Here is a 19283-nt window from a genome sequence, read left to right as displayed (position 1 = left end):
AAGAGACTACTACAAGTTTTGCTATGAATAATTTAACACCATTTGCATAAGTTCTAAAGTTTTACTCTACTTATAGGTACTTTTGAGAAATTTGAACTTGTTACCATTTATCTTAGATGTATTTGAAATATAATTTTGAAAAAATATTTTAAAAGATAACTTCTTAAAATAAATACTTATAATTATAACATATAATGTGATAAAATAAGATAATTAAAATAGACTATTATTTATATCTACCATGATTCGAATGAATAAAATATTTGGGTAGGAATGAATGGGAGCCATAGGATTGAGAGTCGTCTTTGTCTTCTATTTGTTGAATAGCACATAGAATGAATGGAAAATAGAAAGAGTATAAAGGGAAAAATCCGGCGCCAAGGAACATGGGTATGCAACTGGCCACCATTTTCGTCACTTGGGTTCTTCGAACCGACAAATCCCTTTTCTTCTCTCTTTCCTCCCAGCGTTCATCATTTCCCCGCCATCCACGCCCCTTTTGCGCCATATTTCTTCTCCGTTTCTCTCTCGTCTTGCCTCTTTCCAGATCTACTCTCTTCCCTCTTTTCACAACTATTCATATTCCACCGGATCTCTCTTCCATCAGGCTCCATTGCTTTCCCCTTCGAATTAAGAATCCTCACTAATTAGTTAATCCCCATTGCCCTGACTATTTTGTTTCTTCTGAATTCTTGCATGTCTCTTGTAAGCAGGGTGAGGGTTTCAAAAGCTTGACTAATAACAGGGGGATGACCTTGGGTGGAGCAAGAACTTGACTTGCTGATGCAAAGAGGGTATGGTGGGGTGGGGGCTTTCCTATTTAGAATAGCCCATTGATGCGAGATTTCCCTTTACGTATTTTTTTTGGGACAAGAACATAAATATTCTGATCTCATTCGTTGGAAAGAAAGTTCTGTTGCCATTTCTTTTTTTTTTTTGGTGGAAAAAAGATACTATATGCTCTTTCCTCTTCTTTGAGATCTACTTTTCTTCCTCTTTCCTCTATCTTATTCTTTGAAGGCGTGTTTAGCCTAACCATAACCAATTTGAAGAGATGCAGAAGCCTCAAGATCAACGGTTAAGGTCTACCAAACCCACTACTATTCATGGGTATGCTCAATCTGGGGATATTCTTAGCCTTCAGAAACTGCTTCGAGAAAACCCGGGTCTTCTTAATGAAAGAAATCCTTTTGTACGGTCTCCTCATTGTTGAACTTTTTGGTATTCTGCCAAGATTTTGCTGTTATTTTCATTTTTAAGTTTGTATGTTTGTTCGTTGGAAGGCACTTCTTATCATGTTATGTGAATATCAATTGCTTTGGTTATGTGTATGAGATAAGAACTTCTTTGTGGTTTCTGACTCCCTATGCTTTTCGTTAGCTCTGTATGAAAAATATTGGTGCTGGGCTTAACTTTAATTCAAGGCTTGAATTTCTGGGGTATATTATTTTAGCATTTGATATAACTTTTATGTGGTCACTGTTTTCAATATTTTTTATCCGGGATCTCTTCAGTTGTGTTTGGAGCTTATGATACTTTATTTTTATGTTTCACATTTGTAGATGTTACTTTTCAGATGATCCCACGTTACCCATCCAGTCATATCCCTTCTTCTTTGATATGAATTCTAATAATGCTTGCTGGTGTAAGATTAGAATATCGATTTTCAGTTTGAGTACCTTGTTTCTGTTTCATACTTCTCTCATTAGTACAATGAAGAAAATGGTGCAATATCTTTTTCTAACTAATTCCAGTGCAGTTTCATGCTCATAATTTTGTTCGATTCAGGATATAGAACCAATTTTTCCTGTTATTTTTATTACCTTTTGGAGTGAAACTCATGGATTTCAATACCTACTTCAGATGGGACAGACACCACTTCATGTTTCTGCTGGCTATAATAGGGCTGAGATTGTTACATTTCTTCTTGCCTGGAAAGGCCCAGAAAACGTTGAGTTGGAAGCCAAAAACATGGTAGTTATATATCATTCTTTGTTGGCAGTTGCATTTTACATGAAACTGGACCATAGTGCTCAACTATTGGTTAGAGCGAGCTAATATTCTCAACTCTCTGCAGTATGGAGAGACCCCATTGCATATGGCGGCAAAGAATGGGTGCAATGATGCAGCGCGGGTGCTACTAGCTCATGGTGCTTTTGTTGAAGCCAAAGCAAATGTGTGCCTTTTAGTTATCTGTATTTCATTTTTATTGGTTTTGTAATGAATTCCACGGGTCTTGGTGGTTTGTTTGTTGATGTCTTTGCTTTTGTGTATTCCACTGTGCAGAATGGTATGACGCCATTGCACCTTGCTGTCTGGTATTCCCTTCAATCTGAAGACTGTGAGACTGTCAAAACTTTACTTGATTATAATGCTGATTGTAGTGCGACCGATGAGGTAATATCCTTTCAACATTTTCTTGCAGTATTTTGTGTTCTCCAATGTACTACTTTGTTGATACGCTTCTTAAATGCAGGAGGGTATGACTCCACTAAACCATCTATCACAAAGCTCATGTAGTAAAAAGTTGAGGGAATTGTTGAACCGGCATTTAGAAGAGCAGAGAAAACAAAAAGCAATTGAAGCATGCAGTGAAACTAAAGCAAAGATGAAAGAACTTGAAAATGAGCTATCACATATTGTGGGTTTGCATGAGCTCAAGATACAGCTTCAGAAGTGGGCAAAGGGAATGCTTTTAGACGAGAGACGCAGGGCCCTTGGCCTCAAAGTTGGCACCAGGAGGTCCCCTCATATGGCATTTCTTGGCAATCCTGGAACAGGTAATTACTTATGGGAGGCAAGAGTTTGGCATAGCTATTCTTTTCTTATCCTCTAAAAGAGATCTTGCACGTTGCATCCCCATAGGACTTCATATTAAAACGTTCAAATAAAGTACATCAATATTTACTTATTATTAGTTTCAATATCCATTTAAGTTCAAATACCAAAAATTTTTGTACGTATGATGTCTTTGCTTACATATGGAGTTTCGCTAGTAATTATACATGATACTCTTATGCGTAATTAATGTTATTTTTTCAGTTAAGGTAATTTATACTGGCAAAAAGTATCGTCCCCATCTCATTCTTGAATTTAAATGGAATATAGAAATTTTCTTTATGATATTATTCTTATTCATAATGGCTTTAAATTTTTTATGAATTCCACCACTTTTTTCGCATTCTCTTCTTTTTTCTTATAAGCATTCAGTGTGTTACATGTGAAAATTTTAAGGCATATTGCTTATTTGAATCATAGGTTATATATGAACCACCTTTTCTGTCATTGGCCTCTCCTAACAATTCTCTTTTCGACACCCGGGTGGTGTACAATTTAAAAAACCTCTTTAATATGTAGCCCCAAATAGGGCCTTGCGAATTATTTATGTGATGGGTCCCTGAACACTGGCCAAACAATTCTCTTTTTGACACCCGGGTGGTGAACTATTTAATAAACCTCCTTAATATGTAGACCAAAATAGGGTTAGGGAAGCTACATATATAACATGGTCTCCAAACACGAGAACTGTGTGGTGTGACCAATACCATGACAGAAAAAGGTGATTAGCTAACAAAACTTCTGTTGACCATTATGTTTCACTTATTGCTGTTATTATTTTTGAAAGGTAAGACTATGGTAGCTCGAATACTCGGAAAATTGCTTCACATGGTCGGTATACTGCCCACGGATAAGGTAACAGAAGTACAGAGAACAGATTTGGTTGGCGAATTTGTTGGTCATACTGGCCCAAAAACCAGGAGGAAGGTATGTCACAGATGCCTTGTAGTTCTCTTTTAATTGATTTGAATTTCCTTTATGTATGGATACTATCTCTTTGACTTGCAGATCAAAGAAGCAGAGGGTGGAATTCTTTTTGTCGATGAAGCCTATCGACTAATACCAATGCAGAAAGCTGACGATAAGGATTACGGTTTGGAAGCACTGGAAGAGATCATGTCTGTCATGGATAGTGGGAAAATTGTAGTAATATTTGCTGGGTACTGTGAACCAATGAAGCGCGTGATAGATTCAAATGAAGGATTTCATCGACGGGTAACCAAATTTTTTTACTTCAACGACTTCAGTTCAAAAGAATTAGCAAACATTCTCCATATCAAGATGGATAATCAAACAGAGGATAGCTTGCTATATGGCTTTAAGTTGCATCCTACTTGCACCATAGAAGCCATTTCAGACCTGATTGAGAGAGAAACAGAAGAAAAGCGGCGGAAGGAGATGAATGGTGGTCTAGTTGATCCAATGCTAGTAAATGCAAGAGAGAATTTGGATGGTAGGCTGAGTTTTGAATGTATAGACACAGAAGAACTACGTACTATTACAATGGAAGATTTAGAAGCAGGCCTTCGTTTGCTAACACAGTAGAATGAAAAAATTCGAATTCAACTGCTTCTAATGCATTTCTTTGTGTGGTGATGAGGCTGATATGGAGCTGTAGGCAGCATCTCTGTTATTGTTACTGTAGCAAATTGAGATGACATGATTGGAGATTTTAGGTGATTCTTTTTTTTGTATGCTCTTTTTAATTCGATGGTTTTGAGATGTTTTGTATTTACTGTTTCATTCTGTGTCCCATTCTTCCGATTTTTTAATGTTGAAATGTAGCTGTTGAAGAATAAAATTTTAAATACGAGAGATTATTGTTGCCATTGTTGTTGATGGTGTTTCTGTGTAGTGTAAACACCCTCAGTGCCATATTTTGCTCTGAGGAGTCTAAAGGTGGTGTTTTGAATAAATATAAATGGAAAGCTTTTGTATGAGAAGTATGAGTACTTTCTTTTAGAAAAGTGGAGTGAAAATTTGGACTCTCGACAAATGGATTATTGGGTTATTGTTAAACTATGTTCACCTTTGCATAGTTGAAAACGTACTCTTGTGATTAGTGTTTACATGGCATGACCTTTTCTTGATAAATACCATAACCTTTTGAGTATGATAGGTGCTGTGCTTGATGTTTTCCTCTAAAACATTTTCTCAAGAAAGAGATTGGAGGTTGTGAGAGTTGCTCATTCTTGACGGGAACAAGTGCTGCACCGTCCCGTCAAAACGCCTACAAAAGTGCTTTTCTGATTCCATGCACGTTGTAAATCAAAAGTGCTTTTCTGATTCCATGCACGTTGTAAATTTTATTTAAGTGAAAATTATCGATTTAGTCCATGCACGTTGTAAATTTTATTTAAGTGAAAATTATCGATTTAGTCTCATTATTTTGTAAAAGTATGTGTTTGGTTCTTGAAATTTTAAGTTTATCAAAATAGAAGTAGTTGATTCATGCTTTTTCAAAATATAACTATTAAGTTACAAAAGTTGTACCCACTTATTGAGTTTAAATATCTATTTAAAACTTTCGATTTAAAGTGGTTGAATTTTTTATTATTATAATCTAATTACAATATTACTATTTTAATTTTTATGACATAGTGTTTACTATTTTATATTCATTCTTTTTTATTACATTATTTACTATTTTTTACTTTGTGAAAATAAGCTGCACTTTAAACACAAACTATTATAATTCACCAACAAAAGAGATTTTTTTAGTATCACTTCTATTTCCTATGCATCATGTCAACATACTCTTAAAAATATGGTGAAATAAAAATTCTGATTTTTTTAACTAATGAGACTTTTAAATGGGTTTTTTAAAATATCGAACAAAATTTATCAATTTGATACATTAAAAAAAAACTCAAACCAACTTATAAACAAAATAAACTAATTTTTTTATAAAATTTAAGCAGAATCTAGAATTTGTAAATGTTTTCAACAATTCGTGTTACACGTCTTCACCATAATTTCCTCTTTACCTATAAATTTGCTCTTTCTTTTATATTTGGGTGATGAGCAACTTTCATTTATGGAGGGAGACGAGAAGTAGGCTTTGTGCGGCAATGAGTGGGAGCAACGTAAACAAGGTCTTTTACGCCGATAACTACCATCCCATTCAGGCCGGCAGCATCGACGGCACCGACATTCTTTCCCACGACAACGCCGTCTACCGAGCTTTACTCTGTTCTTCTGCTGGCCTCTGTAATTCTCTCCCCTCTAATTTTTCAACTCCCACTTTGTATTTGCTGATGTTTTTCGCCGTCTTTTTTATTCTAATCTACTGGTGTGATCTTTTCTGGCAGATGACCCCCATGGCGATCCCAAGGTCTTCGGTGACCCTTATTGCACCCTCTTCGTTGGTCGCCTTTCACATCTCACTACTGAAGACACTCTTCGCAGGGTATTTTCTATTCATTAATCAGTTTTTCTTGTGGTTTATTGATTTCTGATGAGAATTGAGATGAATTAATACTACTTCGGAACTTGGGTGTTGGTTTATTTGGCTGGATGTGAGAATTTTGTGGTTGGTGTTAATGGCTATTATGTGTTGATTGCTTTTACTGCTATACTGTTTTACTTTGTCTCAGATGATCTGTATATTAGGCCCTAGGAAGATGGACACTAAGAGAGAGTGGATTATCAGTTATATAGTTCAACTGGCACCTCGATTTGTTGGAGGTGCAGCTAAAACTATAATTAAAACTAGAAGAGAGAGCTTTAGTTTTTTGTTTTTTGGATGCAACCGTTGAAGGAACTTTACGACTGGATTTTCGTAGGGTCATGATTGCTGCAATGTAGAACGATTGCTAATAATATTTTGCCCGAAGAAAAGGGTTATCGACTTATGCCTGTGATCATTGAAACCTTCGGTGGGCCAGGAACAGAATGGCTTGGAGAAGTGGGTCTTCTGGTTAGATCCAAGGGGACATCTCTCCACGTTTCTAATCAGCTCTTGCATGCATGCTTGTGTGCTAGACTTATGCCCGTGACCCGTGTCTTGAATGTCACAAAGGATAGGGCTCAACCACAGGTGGTCTTGGAATGTCTTTGATCACCTAACTCAGTCATAAAGTCGGGGTGGAGATAGGTCTGAAAGAGGAAATGACATTTCCAAAATCTGCTTTGAATAGGTTATCGATTGCCGCATTTCGTAGGCATATTGATGGTGAGGGTCAACAAGAGGATCCTGAAAGCAAAGGTCAGGAGGAGGAGGATGGAGACGAGGAACCTAGTTTGGCATCCCTTGTTGCTTAGATGGGGGAAATGCAGGAAGATATTTCCCAAATCCAATCGGCCTCGATCAAACACGAAGGAACTGAGATAGACTAAGTGTTCGTTGCAGTATCATTTTCACTGCTTTAAGTCTCCTCATTCATGTGGAAATTTCCGACCGGTCCCATCTTGAGGAGTTCGTTTGGGTCAGATGAAGACTAGCCCCTGACTTAGATAGGTGTGGTGCTCTCAGCTTAGGATTTTTAGTTTTTTTTTTCGTTTTCTAGTTTTTCTTTTCTAGTTTATTTTTTAGGTTAGTTATTTTATTAGCTTCCTTAAGGTTAGCTTAGGTTTTCGTTGGGATCTAGTACAAATTGTTGGTGTAAACCAAGTGGGGCATTTATTAAATGATTAAAAAATCTTCCACATCCTAAATCTAAATCTAACTACTTAAATTAAGAGCACAACTGAAAACCAGAATTGACTTATCAAATAAACAGAAAATTGTTTGTAGCTTCATAAACTAAGCTCTAACAGCTATTTCCTAAAACTGTAAATAATAGATTACATCAAGAGGACTGAGGAGAAAACCAGCCCTTGTCTTGACCTTTTAAAACTTTTCCTAGAAAGAAATTGAGCTGAGCATACAAGAAGCTTTCTCAAGCTCTGGATTCTCAATACCTTGCTTTCCTTTTTTAATTACTTGCAATGTTGCATTTGATATTTCATTTAAAATTTACAGCTTTTGTTTCTATTTCCATTTCTACACCGCATCAGCTGAAAAAGGAATTTCATCTCTCAGGCAATGAGCAAGTATGGACAGGTTAAAAATCTACGCTTAGTCAGACACATTGGTGATTTCCTTATCTAGTTCTCATTTTATCTCTTATTTGGCTCAAGGTGTTTTCTGTTTAGTGATTAGGTGCCCAAAATTCTATTCATATATCCAATATTTATGATATTCATACCATAAACATGTTTTACATTTATCAAATTACTCTGTTCATAGAAGTTCAACGAATGGAAGAGACCACAATGTTTCTGACCAAAACTGCATGATATTTTGCAGTAACTGGTTCTTCACGTGGTTATGCTTTTGTTGAATATGAAACTGAAAAAGAGATGCAACGTGCATATAAGGTGGTATAACTTTTTTAATCTTTTAGGTTTCATCTGAGCTGACACTTTTGTCTTGTTTTTGGTTTACATATTTATTTATTTACTTTGCTGTAAGGTGCTTAATATTAAACAAATTTGTGTGGGAGGGGATGTTATATTGCATTCTCTTCCAAGGTTACTAGGTTTTCTTATTAACTATTGGATCTTTGGAAGCTCTTAGTTGAGTGATTCTTGTTGCTTGTCCTACCTTTACTATCTCTTTCATTCATGAAATTTTTTCGTTCTTATAATTCTTTTGTAATTACAGCTTTCTTGTGATTCTTAACAATTAGAGGGCTCTTCTTGTTTAGTTTTGTGGGAGGGGGTTACCCCTTCCCTTAGTGTTCTTTTGGCTTTCTTGATGAATATGTTCCTTTGTTTCTCATAAAAAAATATATAGTTAATTAGTTAAAAAGAGCATCCAATCGTTTCACTTTTCAGTGTAAATACATTAATAAGTTTGTTTTGATGGTGAATGATATTGATTGATATTAAGTTCCTTTATTCATCAGGATGCTCATCATTCAATGATAGATGATTGTGAAATTATAGTTGATTACAATCGACAACGGCTTATGTCTGGATGGATTCCTCGGAGATTAGGTAAGTGGAAGTCATAGTTTGGCATAATAGTACTCCTTACTAAAGTCTATTTGATTTTTTCTGTGCTATTTGTAATAGGAGGGGGTCTTGGAGGTAAGAAGGAATCTGGACAACTTCGATTTGGAGGAAGAGAAAGACCATTCCGCGCTCCACTGTATGCTCTACTTTCCTCATTATGTAATGCTGGTTGGATATTAAACTCACACTTTATTTTCAGATGGATTTTGTTAGAAATAGTGGGCTTGGGTAGTTGAGATTTACTTTGCCCTAATTTTTAATTATTTTAATTAGTCTCATGTCGCCTATAAATATTTCCCTTTTGTGCCCTTATAATCAGAAAATAATAAGAAACATCTATACCGTGGTTTTCCTCATAGTGGGGTTTCCACGTAGACCTTGTGTTCTTTTTTCATCTCTATTTTTTTTATAGATTTTAATTCTGCTTCCTGGGTTCTCGTGTTATGCCAAAGAGTGTTTTGTTAGCATATAACTCTGGCTTGGAGCTAGTTGATTACCGCTACCCACGGTTGCATCTAAAGTAGCTAGGTCAGAAAGTAAATGTAATCCCTGTTCACTTGACGTTGAACTACCATTCCTCGCTATAATTTCCCTGCCCAATTAATAATCTGCTAATTCCAGTTATTCTCCAAGCTTATAGCAAGTACTTCAATGATGAGGTGGCTTCTTTCATTTTTGATGCATTTGTTTGCTAATTCAGTTTTTCGTTTGCATGCACTTATGTCATTCATTGAGTCAACACCTCTAATCCATACCCTTTTGGGCAGACGTCCGATCCCTTACGACGATTTGAAAAGGCTTGGGATTACTCCTCCTCCTGAAGGAAGATACAAGTCTCGGTTTCAGGTATTCTTTCACAAATATTATTGATCTCTCTTAAAACAAGGAATATATAAGCTTCATAATCGGTCTCTCAATTTAATCGCAGGAACGTCTTTGATGTTCATGCATACTGTAGAACCTTAACGTTGTTTCCACAGTACCATTCTTCTGCTTTTCCACTTGACATTTTGTAATGCAATTTGTTGTGGGAACGTCTATGATGTTCATACATCTTGTAGAACCTTAACGTGTTCTCCCAGTGTCACTCCTCTTCTCTTCCACTTGATATTTTGTAATGCAATGGATGATCACTTGAGTTGAACTGAGGTTTGTACATTATCGCACTAGAAGTAATATATTTTTTTTGTTGGTTTCTTGTTCGTTTTAGATACCTTCTCCTCCCAGAAGAGAAACGGATTCTGAACGTAGAGAAGAAGGCTCCAATAAGAATGAACCTACGGAGAAGGATGGACACAGTCATAGAAATAGTTCGATAGATGAAGATGATTGGTCACATACGAGGGGCTCAAATGACTACAGAGTGGGGCACTCACACAAGGGAAACCATGAGAAGATGAAACATGAATCTAGGAGGACCTCAAACGACAGGGATGATTATTCCCCCCACAAGAGATTTTCCGAGAAGGAAGACTATTATCAAAGCAGATCTGCTGAGAAGGAAGATCTTTATCGGAGGAGCTCTTCAGATAAGGACCGATCTCGCAGAAGAGATTCTAAAGATCGGGATGACCACTCAAGGAAGCATCACAAATCTCATAGATAGTGACTCCATTACCCATCTTAATAGGAATGAAGCCGATCTTGTTCACGTGTTGATCTTCATTTATGACGAACAAAAAAGTTAATCCATGTTAAATTAAATGAAGTTAAGTGACATTAAAGTTGAAGTTATGGAAGCCCTTTAGTTGCATTAAATGAATTCAAGTATATCTCAAGCTTCATGCTGTACAAGTCGAGCATCCATTCAGGAAACTACCGTTCAAATTGAGATTCATTTATACATGGGAGGTTCAGAGACTTTCAAGTCTGACAAAAAGGCTTCAATCTCAAATTTATGGTTCATCATTTTACTGTAACTATATAGTAAACCTTTATGTTTTTCAGATTACTTTGGAGTGAGTATCATGACACTCGTGTACTTCGAAGTTACAACCCATGAGAGTTTTGTTTTTATGGGTTAGGAAGTTACAACCCTTAAGTTGATATTTGGTTACTTAGCTAATTTTTATGTAAAATCACTTGAAGGATATAATAGAGTAAAAAGAGCTTTGAGCTTCTTTCTAGTTTAGAGGTTTTTTCTTTTAAAAATTAATTTTAATGTCAGTTCAAGTTGCATGATTAGAATTATTCAAGTTTTACATGATCAATCTTGCCGTGGAGTGTTTCAGATCTCAAACAATGAGTGATCCTCCTTGTAAGATATCAATTTTTTTTCTCAGTTGCAACCTTTGAAAACATATGAACTTTTTACGAAAATCATTGTCTTCGAACATGCAAAACCTTTCGAATTAGCTACCTCCAAACATCAAATCAAGAGCCTTTGAGTTGCATGGCTATTTCAAATTTGAAATCTAATATTTTGGTGGCTTGACCTAAAAGTTACGGAATTGACTCAGTTTCTTAATTTAAGCTAATCTTGTGGTGCATTGGGTTAACAAACATTTGTCACTTTTACTTTTCACTATTGTGATCTCATTTCTTATTTGTTCTTTCAATGTTTCCTCTTGCTTTCACTTCCTATTTTCTTCCCTCTCATTCTCGTTCATTTATCAACAGCTTTTGAACAATGCATTGTGTAGTGAGTTTTGCAAATCTTAACAAGAGTGAGATTAGTCACTAGAAGTGGAAACTGAATAGACAAATAAGTAATTCTCAATCAAGGAAAGAGAAAAAAATCTAATGGCACTATAGTTGATACTCTGTCCACAAAATTATGCTTAAATAAAAACATTTGACATCTGGTATTATGTTTGGGAATAATATCATAAATCAAACTATGTTATTGTTCTAAAAAATATTTTATTGATTTGATATAACGATTGAAATGAAACGCACATCAACGATTAAGACAATGAAAAAAAATTTCATATTTTACACTCCCAAATTATAATATGCTACATTTTCTTTTTTTTTTAGAAAAAAGTTATGGGCTAACAAGTTGAGTTATCATATAACAAACATTCTACCTCTTCTGAGGAGTTAGTATGTTCAAAATCTCCACATATACATTTGTTGTAACATTTAAAAAGTGAAAAAAAATATCAAATGGAGTTATGAACAAAGTAATAGTATCAATACAAATATCTATACGAAAAGGAGTTGAATAAAATAGAAATTATTGTAAATGATAAAATTGTTAAAAATATTTACAAAATATAACAAGATTTCAAATTTGATCCATAACACATTGATAAACACCTGTCTATAGATTTCTATAGATGTAGTCTATTAGTGTTGGTCTAAAGTCTTACTATATTTGAAAACATCCCGCCATGAATGGAGAAATATTTGGCCAAGGAGATCACCATGAACTAAAGAAAAGTTATGACAAATTGTTCTTGCGACCAAGTTGAGATCGAAAACATTATAACCATTATTGCAGCATAAATTGCATGATTTGGTTTATTATATAGACGATGAAGCTTCTGATCACATCAATGGGGTATTCAACAATCAATTATATAGACAAGAAAATAAAAATAAAAATAGAGCATTAAAGGCCTATTTGGATTGACTGCATTTTGCGTAAAAACCGAACAAGGTGTGAGTTGACGAATGAGTACCTCCATACACATTTTAAGAACAATGGCCAAGGTTCAAGGGCATAATAAAACCATGAAAAAAGGTATGAATCGTATAAGAAACTGTGATATCCACAAAAATCTAATAAATCAACTACAAACAGTTTCTGTCTACAACAATTGAACATTATACATAATTTAACAGACGCAGGAAAGCAAACAATATGCTTGTGGAGAGGGGAAGGACCTTGAATAATGAAACAAATAGAAGATTTTGTAGGGGAGAGGAAAATGTGGTATTTGGATAACAAATGCAGCAACTAATTTTCTGGCAGCTAAACACAAAAAGTTTTAGACAGTGGGTCATCTCTCTTCTTTTATATATATTAAATAAACTATCGATGACAACAAACAGTAGGTTCACTAGGCTATCTCTTTCAACAAGTGGTAGAGGACGTATCTGATGTGTTGTTGTCTTTTGGATTTGGAGAAGATGCCGATCCTTTGGATTTGTTGTCTCCAGTTGACTGTTGATGAAGCTGATGAAGCTGATGGTATTGGAAATGTTGTTGTTGCTGCTGTGAGTGGATTTGAAGTTGTTGAAACTGCTGTGCAGTTAACAAAGTGTGCATTGCTTGATTGCTTGGGTAAAAGGGTTGGGCAGCTCCAAAGGAAGCAAAGTTTGTAACTGATCCACCATTTGGGATTGCTTGGCCAGTCAGTACTTTCAAATGCTGAATTTCCTCTTTGAGTGCTTCATTTAGAGCTGTCAAAATAGAGATACTAATAAAGATGGGCCCCAAAAGAATATTACTGAATCTCATCTGGTATAACTTAACAAAGTTATCAGAAAAGTTGCAAAAAAACCTAAAAATGGGCCCCAAAAGACTAGAAAGCAACTTTTAATGTGACGATGACTATGAATGCCAAAAATGCAAATAAAACCGTCTTCCAACGAGTAACTATATTTACTTGTAGAAATAAAAACAGAGTGATTAGATGCAAACTAAGAGAAGGCAGCTATAGAAAAACAACCGTTTGTGAAATCAATTGAAAATGAAACTAAAGAGGAGGTCCTTACCATCTTGCAGGTGAACCTGCTGCTCCATTGTCTGTAACCGCAGCTTTAGTTCATTGTTCTCAGCAGAAAGACCGTTTGTATCTCTCTGGTAACAGGGAGGCAATAAGTAAAATATAATATCTTTATATACTGAAATGCAGAGAAAATAGGATGCTGAATTTCAAATGGTATGAAAATATAGAATGGGCATCTAAAAATATGATAAGTATATACGATAAATCGATAATCCACCTGTAAGAGGGTTAACTGAGCAGATAAAGAAGTTGCCTCTGTTTGCAGAGTCTGAACTTTCCGTTCAAGCTCAGCGATGTACCGCATCTTTCTTTCCTTTGACCTAGCAGCTGACTGTCGATTTGCCCATATCCTATACAATGCACAAAAAAGGCCCTTACAAACAAATTTTCTGTTCTTTTATTATTATTACTATTATTTTCACAGGAAACAGAAAGCATAATAATTGAAATTTGAAGGACACCAATGCAAATAATCTTGAACATGAAGAAGTTTTAGAAAAACATGCTTATGATGGAGAGGGGGAAGGAAAATACAGGGTAAAAGAAGGCCTCCAGGCTCTTCAAGATTAGAGAGAAAGGCAATCCATGAAATTAATAACAATAAAGCTTAACTTAAACTGCTTGATAACTCAACAATCTTTTCATTTCATGTTCCAAAAAATTTATAAGAGAAGCTTAACCTAAACTACTTGACAGCTATTGGCAAAAACACTTCATTACTATCTCATTTCTTGAAATTTAGGCAAAGCATCCAACAAAATTCAAATGTTGAGTTATCATAAATTGTACAGCAACGGTAGTTCTGAGTTGCACATGGATATGAATAGTAGAAATAAATGAGCAAAATAAAGCAAAGCACAAAATCTGTTTAGGATATGGAGAAATCATGAAATAACATATTATCAGTTTCTTTCTCCTGTTTAAAGGAGAGAGAGAGGACTTATGAATTACCTCTTAGCACGTTTGGGGTCAATTAACGCAAGCTCAGCGAGTTTTGTAGCTGACATGGCTTTCTTGCAATCAGCTGCAGAGGCTTCATCAGACCCAGAGACGAGCATCTCAGGCTTTATGGTTGTCAAGCCATCCATAGACTGGCTATGCTGGTGTCTAACTCTCGGCCTCTCCTTCAAACCAACGGCAGCGTCATCTTTAGAGGTAGCTGCTCCAATTGTTGAAGTAGGAGTTGATCTTGCTTCTCCAACAGCTGAAGATGACTCGCCAACTTGTATCGTGGAGGTGGCAGTCGAGGAATTGAATTTGTCCATGTCAAGGTACATGGACAACAGATCTTCCTCAGTATCATCAGAAAAAGAAGGGCCATCAGCACTACCAATCACACCGAGGTCATTGTCAAAACAAATATCATCAGGAAGGGTCAGTATTTCTGAATGGGCACGTCTGTGACCAATATTTCTTGGTGGGTTATCAGGCATTCTACTAATATCATGGCTGAACCGATTAGAATCAGTGGGCATTCCATGACCAAATTGACCTGAATCTGAAAGACCACCGGAAGGCATTGGAGGAAGCAACATTGAAGATGAAGTTGCCTCAGATTTTCCATTGAAAATGCTTCCAGTTGGTGAAAGACCTGAGTAACGACTTGATGGTGGCGGAAATCCACCAGAAAAGCTTTGGGGTTTGTCCTTCTCCATCAACTACAAACGCACTTGTAAAGCAACTAAACAACACCGAAACCCCAAGTCACAAATTCTTCATCAAACAAACAAAACTCCAAGTACCTGCAAAGCTTGGAAATGGGTGCAAGAAATCAGATCAAAATCCCTCAAACCAAACACACATTAAGAATCAAATGGTAGAAATCAAAGGACCAACAACAACAACCAAGGCATAGAAAGAAACCAAACTACAACCAAAAATCCAAATTGTTAATGCATTCAAAATGGGTAAAAAAAAAAAACAACACTTGGAGAGGATAGTGAATTATGTGGAAGAAGATTGAGAGGCAGGTGGAAGAAATGGGGAAAGGGAGGGAAAAAATGGGAGATGAATTTTGCAGGCTACAATGAATGAGGACAACTTTGGAGTGAGAAGTCTGAATTTGTCCAACTGACCAAAAATAAATTAGAGACTTCTGTTTGCTAACAAAAGAGGGATTCACATAAGAAAATTGATAATGTCCTCCTGCTTTTCCATTTTTATTTTATTAAATTGTTTTACAAAAAACAGAAATGTGTATTAATTGCAAAAGAGAAGACAGCTTACTTGTTGGGGAAGAGAAAATCCCCTCCCAAGTATCTAAAAAAGAAGAGCAATCCTTGATAGTAATGAGGCTATAATTACATAAGTTTTTTTTTTTTTCTGTGATTTGAGCATGAAAGTGATGTATACTGTACATCACCACAAAATAGTCAAAAGAGAGGACTCTAAAAGGTGTCAAAGGAGAGCCCTCACCACAGGGGGGGCTGGAACCTAACAAGGGGCCAAGATTTCTTCTCAGACCTCTCGACTCTATTGTTCCTCACCCTAAAGGCCCCATAACAAAGCACAAACGCAAACAAGCCAGCAAAAAAATGACCCTTATTACAAAAGGGTAAATGAGCACAAATTCCTCAAGCTAGCAAATGAATCCACAATCTCTAATTGGGTCATTGGAGTAAAAGAAACAATTCTAAATGCCTAGGTGTCAAAAGATGATCAAGGTGCTCAGCTGCTCCTCTACACAGGATAGACATCGTGGCTTAGCAAGCAAGGCATCCTTCTAGTAATCTGATTTAGGATGTAATTTTCTCATGAAGAACCTGTCAAACAAAAAAATTTGCCTTCTTGGGAATTTTAACATTCCACAAAATAACAGACGAGAATACTAGAGGACGAGCCACAAGGGATTAACCAAACAATAAAAAGAGGAAATTCACGAGAACCCCACAGATGAACTAGAGTTCCAGATACGAATATCCCTCCTCCCTTGATTAACAAAGAAATCACCAAGTAAAGAAGAAGTGCCACAATATCCATTGCTCCTCTATCAAACAATAAATGACAGAGACCACAGTTATGAGAATGAGAAAAAAAACCCCAAAGTGAGAAGGAAGCCACTAGTTAGAGTAGAGTGGTATAATTTATAAATGAGGAAACAAAGAGCAAATTCATATATCTGGCCCCCAACCACTAATCTGCTTAAAAGTGTATGTGTCCACCCCATTACCCACCACTCTCTAAAGTTAAAACAAAGTGCAAAAAGAAAAGGAACCCCTCCAATATAGCTTTCCTCAAATTTAAGACAAAGATGACCACTTTCTAAAAGTACATAGGCTAAAACGAACTTTTAAAATTATAGGAGCTAAAATAAATACAAGTTAAATTTACATGCACCGAAATTATAGGGCCTAAAATAAAGACAGGTGGAAAGTCCCGGGAACATAACAAACAACGTTTGTAAGTATAGAGACCAAAATGAGAAGAAGATGAAAAATCAAGGCCCAAAATAGTATTCAAAATTTTATTTTCAGATCAACGTCAATGATTTTTATAGACAATTATATCAAAGAAATTTGCTTCCTCTAAGAGAAAAAAATATATACAGACTATCCTTCATTGCTTTCATAATATCTCCGTCCTATTTTATGTGATTTCTAACTCTTAATAAAATTGATTGAATTAGTTCAAAAGCCAAAAAAATTTATTTTTAATTAAATACTTTAACTTTAGAAAATTCAAACCGAAGTGTTTTCTGGAATGGAATTCAAGGATTTTAATTAACAACTTGTCAAAATGGTAAACAGCTATCACTCACTCGGTCATTGAATTTTAAACTGGAACCAAATTGATTATTTACTATAAAGAATCATTTGTACTATCTTCAGCTTTGGCTCTTTCCATTACTACAATTAATTTTTTTTCTTGTCTTCTTTCACAAAAAAAAAAAAAAAAAAAAAAAAAAAAAAAAGAGGAAACAGTTATGTTCATTGCCTGTAAGTCATTTCCCAGTTCAATTTCGTTTACAATCGTTCTACAAAATTGAGATTCGATATTGAGAAATGAGGAAGCTGGCAAAAGAAAAATGGCAGTTTATGTGCCCCAACGTGGATACAGAGTATCAACTCACTTCATTTCCCTGGATCTACTTTCATTGACTTTCGGTTCTTCTCCCTTAATATGGTTCAAACAAGTGATTCAAAGAATCAACCCTCAAACGGGAGGGGAAAAAAAACTTTTGCATGAACACTGAAAAAGAAAATGAGTTTTCGATTTCTACATAAACCGATGGCGAATTGCATGATTGTAAAAGATCGAGGTTCAACCGAAACAACAGAGTTTGGGGTTGCAGCCATTCGTGTATGAGCATAAAACGAAAATGGGTATGGGGAAAATACCTTGAAATGAACGGAGAAAAGAAGATCTGTGAAGAAGACGAAGAGAGTGGACGACCACCGGAGCAGCTTGCAGAGGAAGGAGAGGGATTAAGGCGCTAGCTAGGGCTGTATCAATTTCTTTCTTTCTTCCCCTTCTTCCCTTTTTTTAATTAACTTTACATAAATTTTGGCAAATAACCTTTTTCTTTTCCCATAAAACGTATGAATGGAATTTTTCTTTCACTGTCTTCTAAATAATATTGTAATTAGTAAAATTGGAAATATTTACCTATCATTTCCAAAAAGAATAGGCAAGTGTCCAACATGAAAAATATAAAAAATGTCTCATAAATACTTAATGAGTTAATTAGTCACACACATGCATTATTCTTCTTTTGATACGGGATTAATTGATCATGCCACTTATTATTCTTCTTCTAATACGTGATTGTGTAGGTTTATGATCACGATGGTCGATGTATTACCAATATCCAACGATTTTTTTCAAGATCGTGTATTTATATTTAGTACGATCTTGTAGATTTGGTACATAATTATAGATTAATTAATTTCTTTTTATAAATAATATGTTTTTTAAAATAAATTAGATAAGTAAGAGTTGTTTCATGGCATTCGCAAATTACATTTAGATAATCAACTTTTTTTGTAATAAATGTTTTAAGTGATTTGTCATTTGCAAATTGTAACAACCAATTTTTGTACTTATTGTTGTAATTAACATACACTGATAGTCTAATAAATCTGTAAATCTTTTTTGTTTGACCGATTATTATTTTAGTATGTTTTAAGAGTAATTTTTTGTTGTAAAACTTTGTAAGATTGTATGTAGTTTTATATTTTAACCTATGTTTAAAATATTGATATAGAGGGATATATTAAAAAAAATATTTGGTTTGAGAAAAATAAAACAAACTTAGCAAAATAAGTATTTTATTATTTTTAAATAAGTAAACGTCTTATTATTTATATTTAACTTATTTGTTTTTGTTTGATGTGATCATGGATATTTATAGGATGTATTGAGAATATTCCCTCCATGAAAATATTGACATATCTATCAAAATTTGAAAGGTTAGTTTTTATTTCTTTTTTCTTTTTTATGTAAGTGCTAAAATTTGGTGTGATGAAAATAATTTTGAAATTTTTTAAAAAGTTCAAAGGATATTTATGATAACAACTTTAGTCTAAAACTAACATAGTAGTAAGTATTTTTTATTCTCTTCAAAAATTTAGAAGGCATCTTTTTACTCTTATATGTTAAGACATTTTCTACACAAACTACTAAGAATACAAACAACCCAAATTATCCGTCTCAAATTTATAATATTATTACAAACTATGTTAAATTTTAATATTTAAAGTTCAATAAAATTTTAATTATCGCTATATGTTGTTAGTATTTATATTAATAAAAAATAAACGGCAAGTA

The 19283-nt window shown here is 34.9% G+C and overlaps 3 protein-coding genes across 9 annotated transcripts; 2 read left to right on the top strand and 1 right to left on the bottom strand.

The window, feature by feature from the left end:
• Window positions 1-291: 291 nt before the first annotated feature.
• Window positions 292-4781, top strand: LOC101210783 (ESX-3 secretion system protein EccA3). Of its 4 annotated transcripts, none has more exons than XM_031882868.1 (8): window positions 292-794; window positions 1061-1192; window positions 1864-1974; window positions 2078-2176; window positions 2287-2397; window positions 2477-2780; window positions 3626-3765; window positions 3847-4781. In XM_031882868.1, exons 3-8 carry the CDS (start codon window positions 1864-1866, stop codon window positions 4381-4383), a joined length of 1302 nt encoding a protein of 433 aa, XP_031738728.1. In that variant the 5' UTR covers window positions 292-794; window positions 1061-1192; the 3' UTR covers window positions 4384-4781. The 4 variants fall into 4 exon arrangements, with proteins under 4 accessions (XP_031738728.1, XP_031738729.1, XP_031738730.1 ...); XM_031882869.1 differs by having other exon boundaries at window positions 1061-1221; XM_031882870.1 differs by lacking the exon at window positions 1061-1192.
• A 1062-nt stretch (window positions 4782-5843) lies between these two features.
• LOC101210540 (U11/U12 small nuclear ribonucleoprotein 35 kDa protein) lies at window positions 5844-10969 on the top strand. 3 transcript variants are annotated; one of them, XM_004147604.3, is made up of 8 exons: window positions 5844-6048; window positions 6150-6247; window positions 7862-7913; window positions 8129-8199; window positions 8730-8820; window positions 8899-8974; window positions 9606-9684; window positions 10049-10969. In XM_004147604.3, exons 1-8 carry the CDS (start codon window positions 5859-5861, stop codon window positions 10442-10444), a joined length of 1053 nt encoding a protein of 350 aa, XP_004147652.2. In that variant the 5' UTR covers window positions 5844-5858; the 3' UTR covers window positions 10445-10969. The 3 variants fall into 3 exon arrangements, with proteins under 3 accessions (XP_004147652.2, XP_031739123.1, XP_031739124.1); XM_031883263.1 differs by having other exon boundaries at window positions 7837-7882; XM_031883264.1 differs by lacking the exons at window positions 7862-7913; window positions 8129-8199.
• A 1537-nt stretch (window positions 10970-12506) lies between these two features.
• On the bottom strand, window positions 12507-18010 carry LOC101210291 (probable transcription factor PosF21). Of its 2 annotated transcripts, none has more exons than XM_004147603.3 (5): window positions 17855-18010; window positions 14469-15259; window positions 13735-13867; window positions 13504-13588; window positions 12507-13188 (listed from the first exon to the last, which is right to left on the bottom strand). In XM_004147603.3, the coding sequence occupies exons 2-5, from the start codon at window positions 15170-15172 to the stop codon at window positions 12860-12862; spliced, it is 1251 nt and encodes a 416-aa protein (XP_004147651.1). In that variant the 5' UTR covers window positions 15173-15259; window positions 17855-18010; the 3' UTR covers window positions 12507-12859. The 2 variants fall into 2 exon arrangements, with proteins under 2 accessions (XP_004147651.1, XP_031739059.1); XM_031883199.1 differs by having other exon boundaries at window positions 14469-15267; window positions 17855-18009.
• Between the last annotated feature and the right edge of the window lie 1273 nt (window positions 18011-19283).

The sequence above is a fragment of the Cucumis sativus genome, chromosome 3, assembly GCF_000004075.3.
Source record: "Cucumis sativus cultivar 9930 chromosome 3, Cucumber_9930_V3, whole genome shotgun sequence".
NCBI lineage: Eukaryota > Viridiplantae > Streptophyta > Magnoliopsida > Cucurbitales > Cucurbitaceae > Cucumis > Cucumis sativus.
This window is presented reverse-complemented; position numbering and strand designations above follow the sequence as displayed.

Bases quoted from the DNA above. Each gene is read 5' to 3' on its own strand.
- LOC101210783 (XM_011652807.2), top strand. From the start codon at position 1,055: ATGCAGAAGCCTCAAGATCAACGGTTAAGGTCTACCAAACCCACTACT. The intron at 2,781-3,625 runs GTAATTACTTAT...TATTTTTGAAAG, and splicing joins TCTTGGCAATCCTGGAACAG to GTAAGACTATGGTAGCTCGA. The intron at 3,766-3,846 runs GTATGTCACAGA...TTTGACTTGCAG, and splicing joins GCCCAAAAACCAGGAGGAAG to ATCAAAGAAGCAGAGGGTGG.
- LOC101210540 (XM_004147604.3), top strand. From the start codon at position 5,859: ATGAGCAACTTTCATTTATGGAGGGAGACGAGAAGTAGGCTTTGTGCG. The intron at 6,248-7,861 runs GTATTTTCTATT...TTCATCTCTCAG, and splicing joins CTGAAGACACTCTTCGCAGG to GCAATGAGCAAGTATGGACA. The intron at 8,821-8,898 runs GTAAGTGGAAGT...TATTTGTAATAG, and splicing joins ATGGATTCCTCGGAGATTAG to GAGGGGGTCTTGGAGGTAAG.
- LOC101210291 (XM_004147603.3), bottom strand. From the start codon at position 15,172: ATGGAGAAGGACAAACCCCAAAGCTTTTCTGGTGGATTTCCGCCACCA. The intron at 13,589-13,734 runs GTGGATTATCGA...CCCTGTTACCAG, and splicing joins CTCAGTTAACCCTCTTACAG to AGAGATACAAACGGTCTTTC. The intron at 13,189-13,503 runs GTAAGGACCTCC...CTATTTTGACAG, and splicing joins GCAGGTTCACCTGCAAGATG to CTCTAAATGAAGCACTCAAA.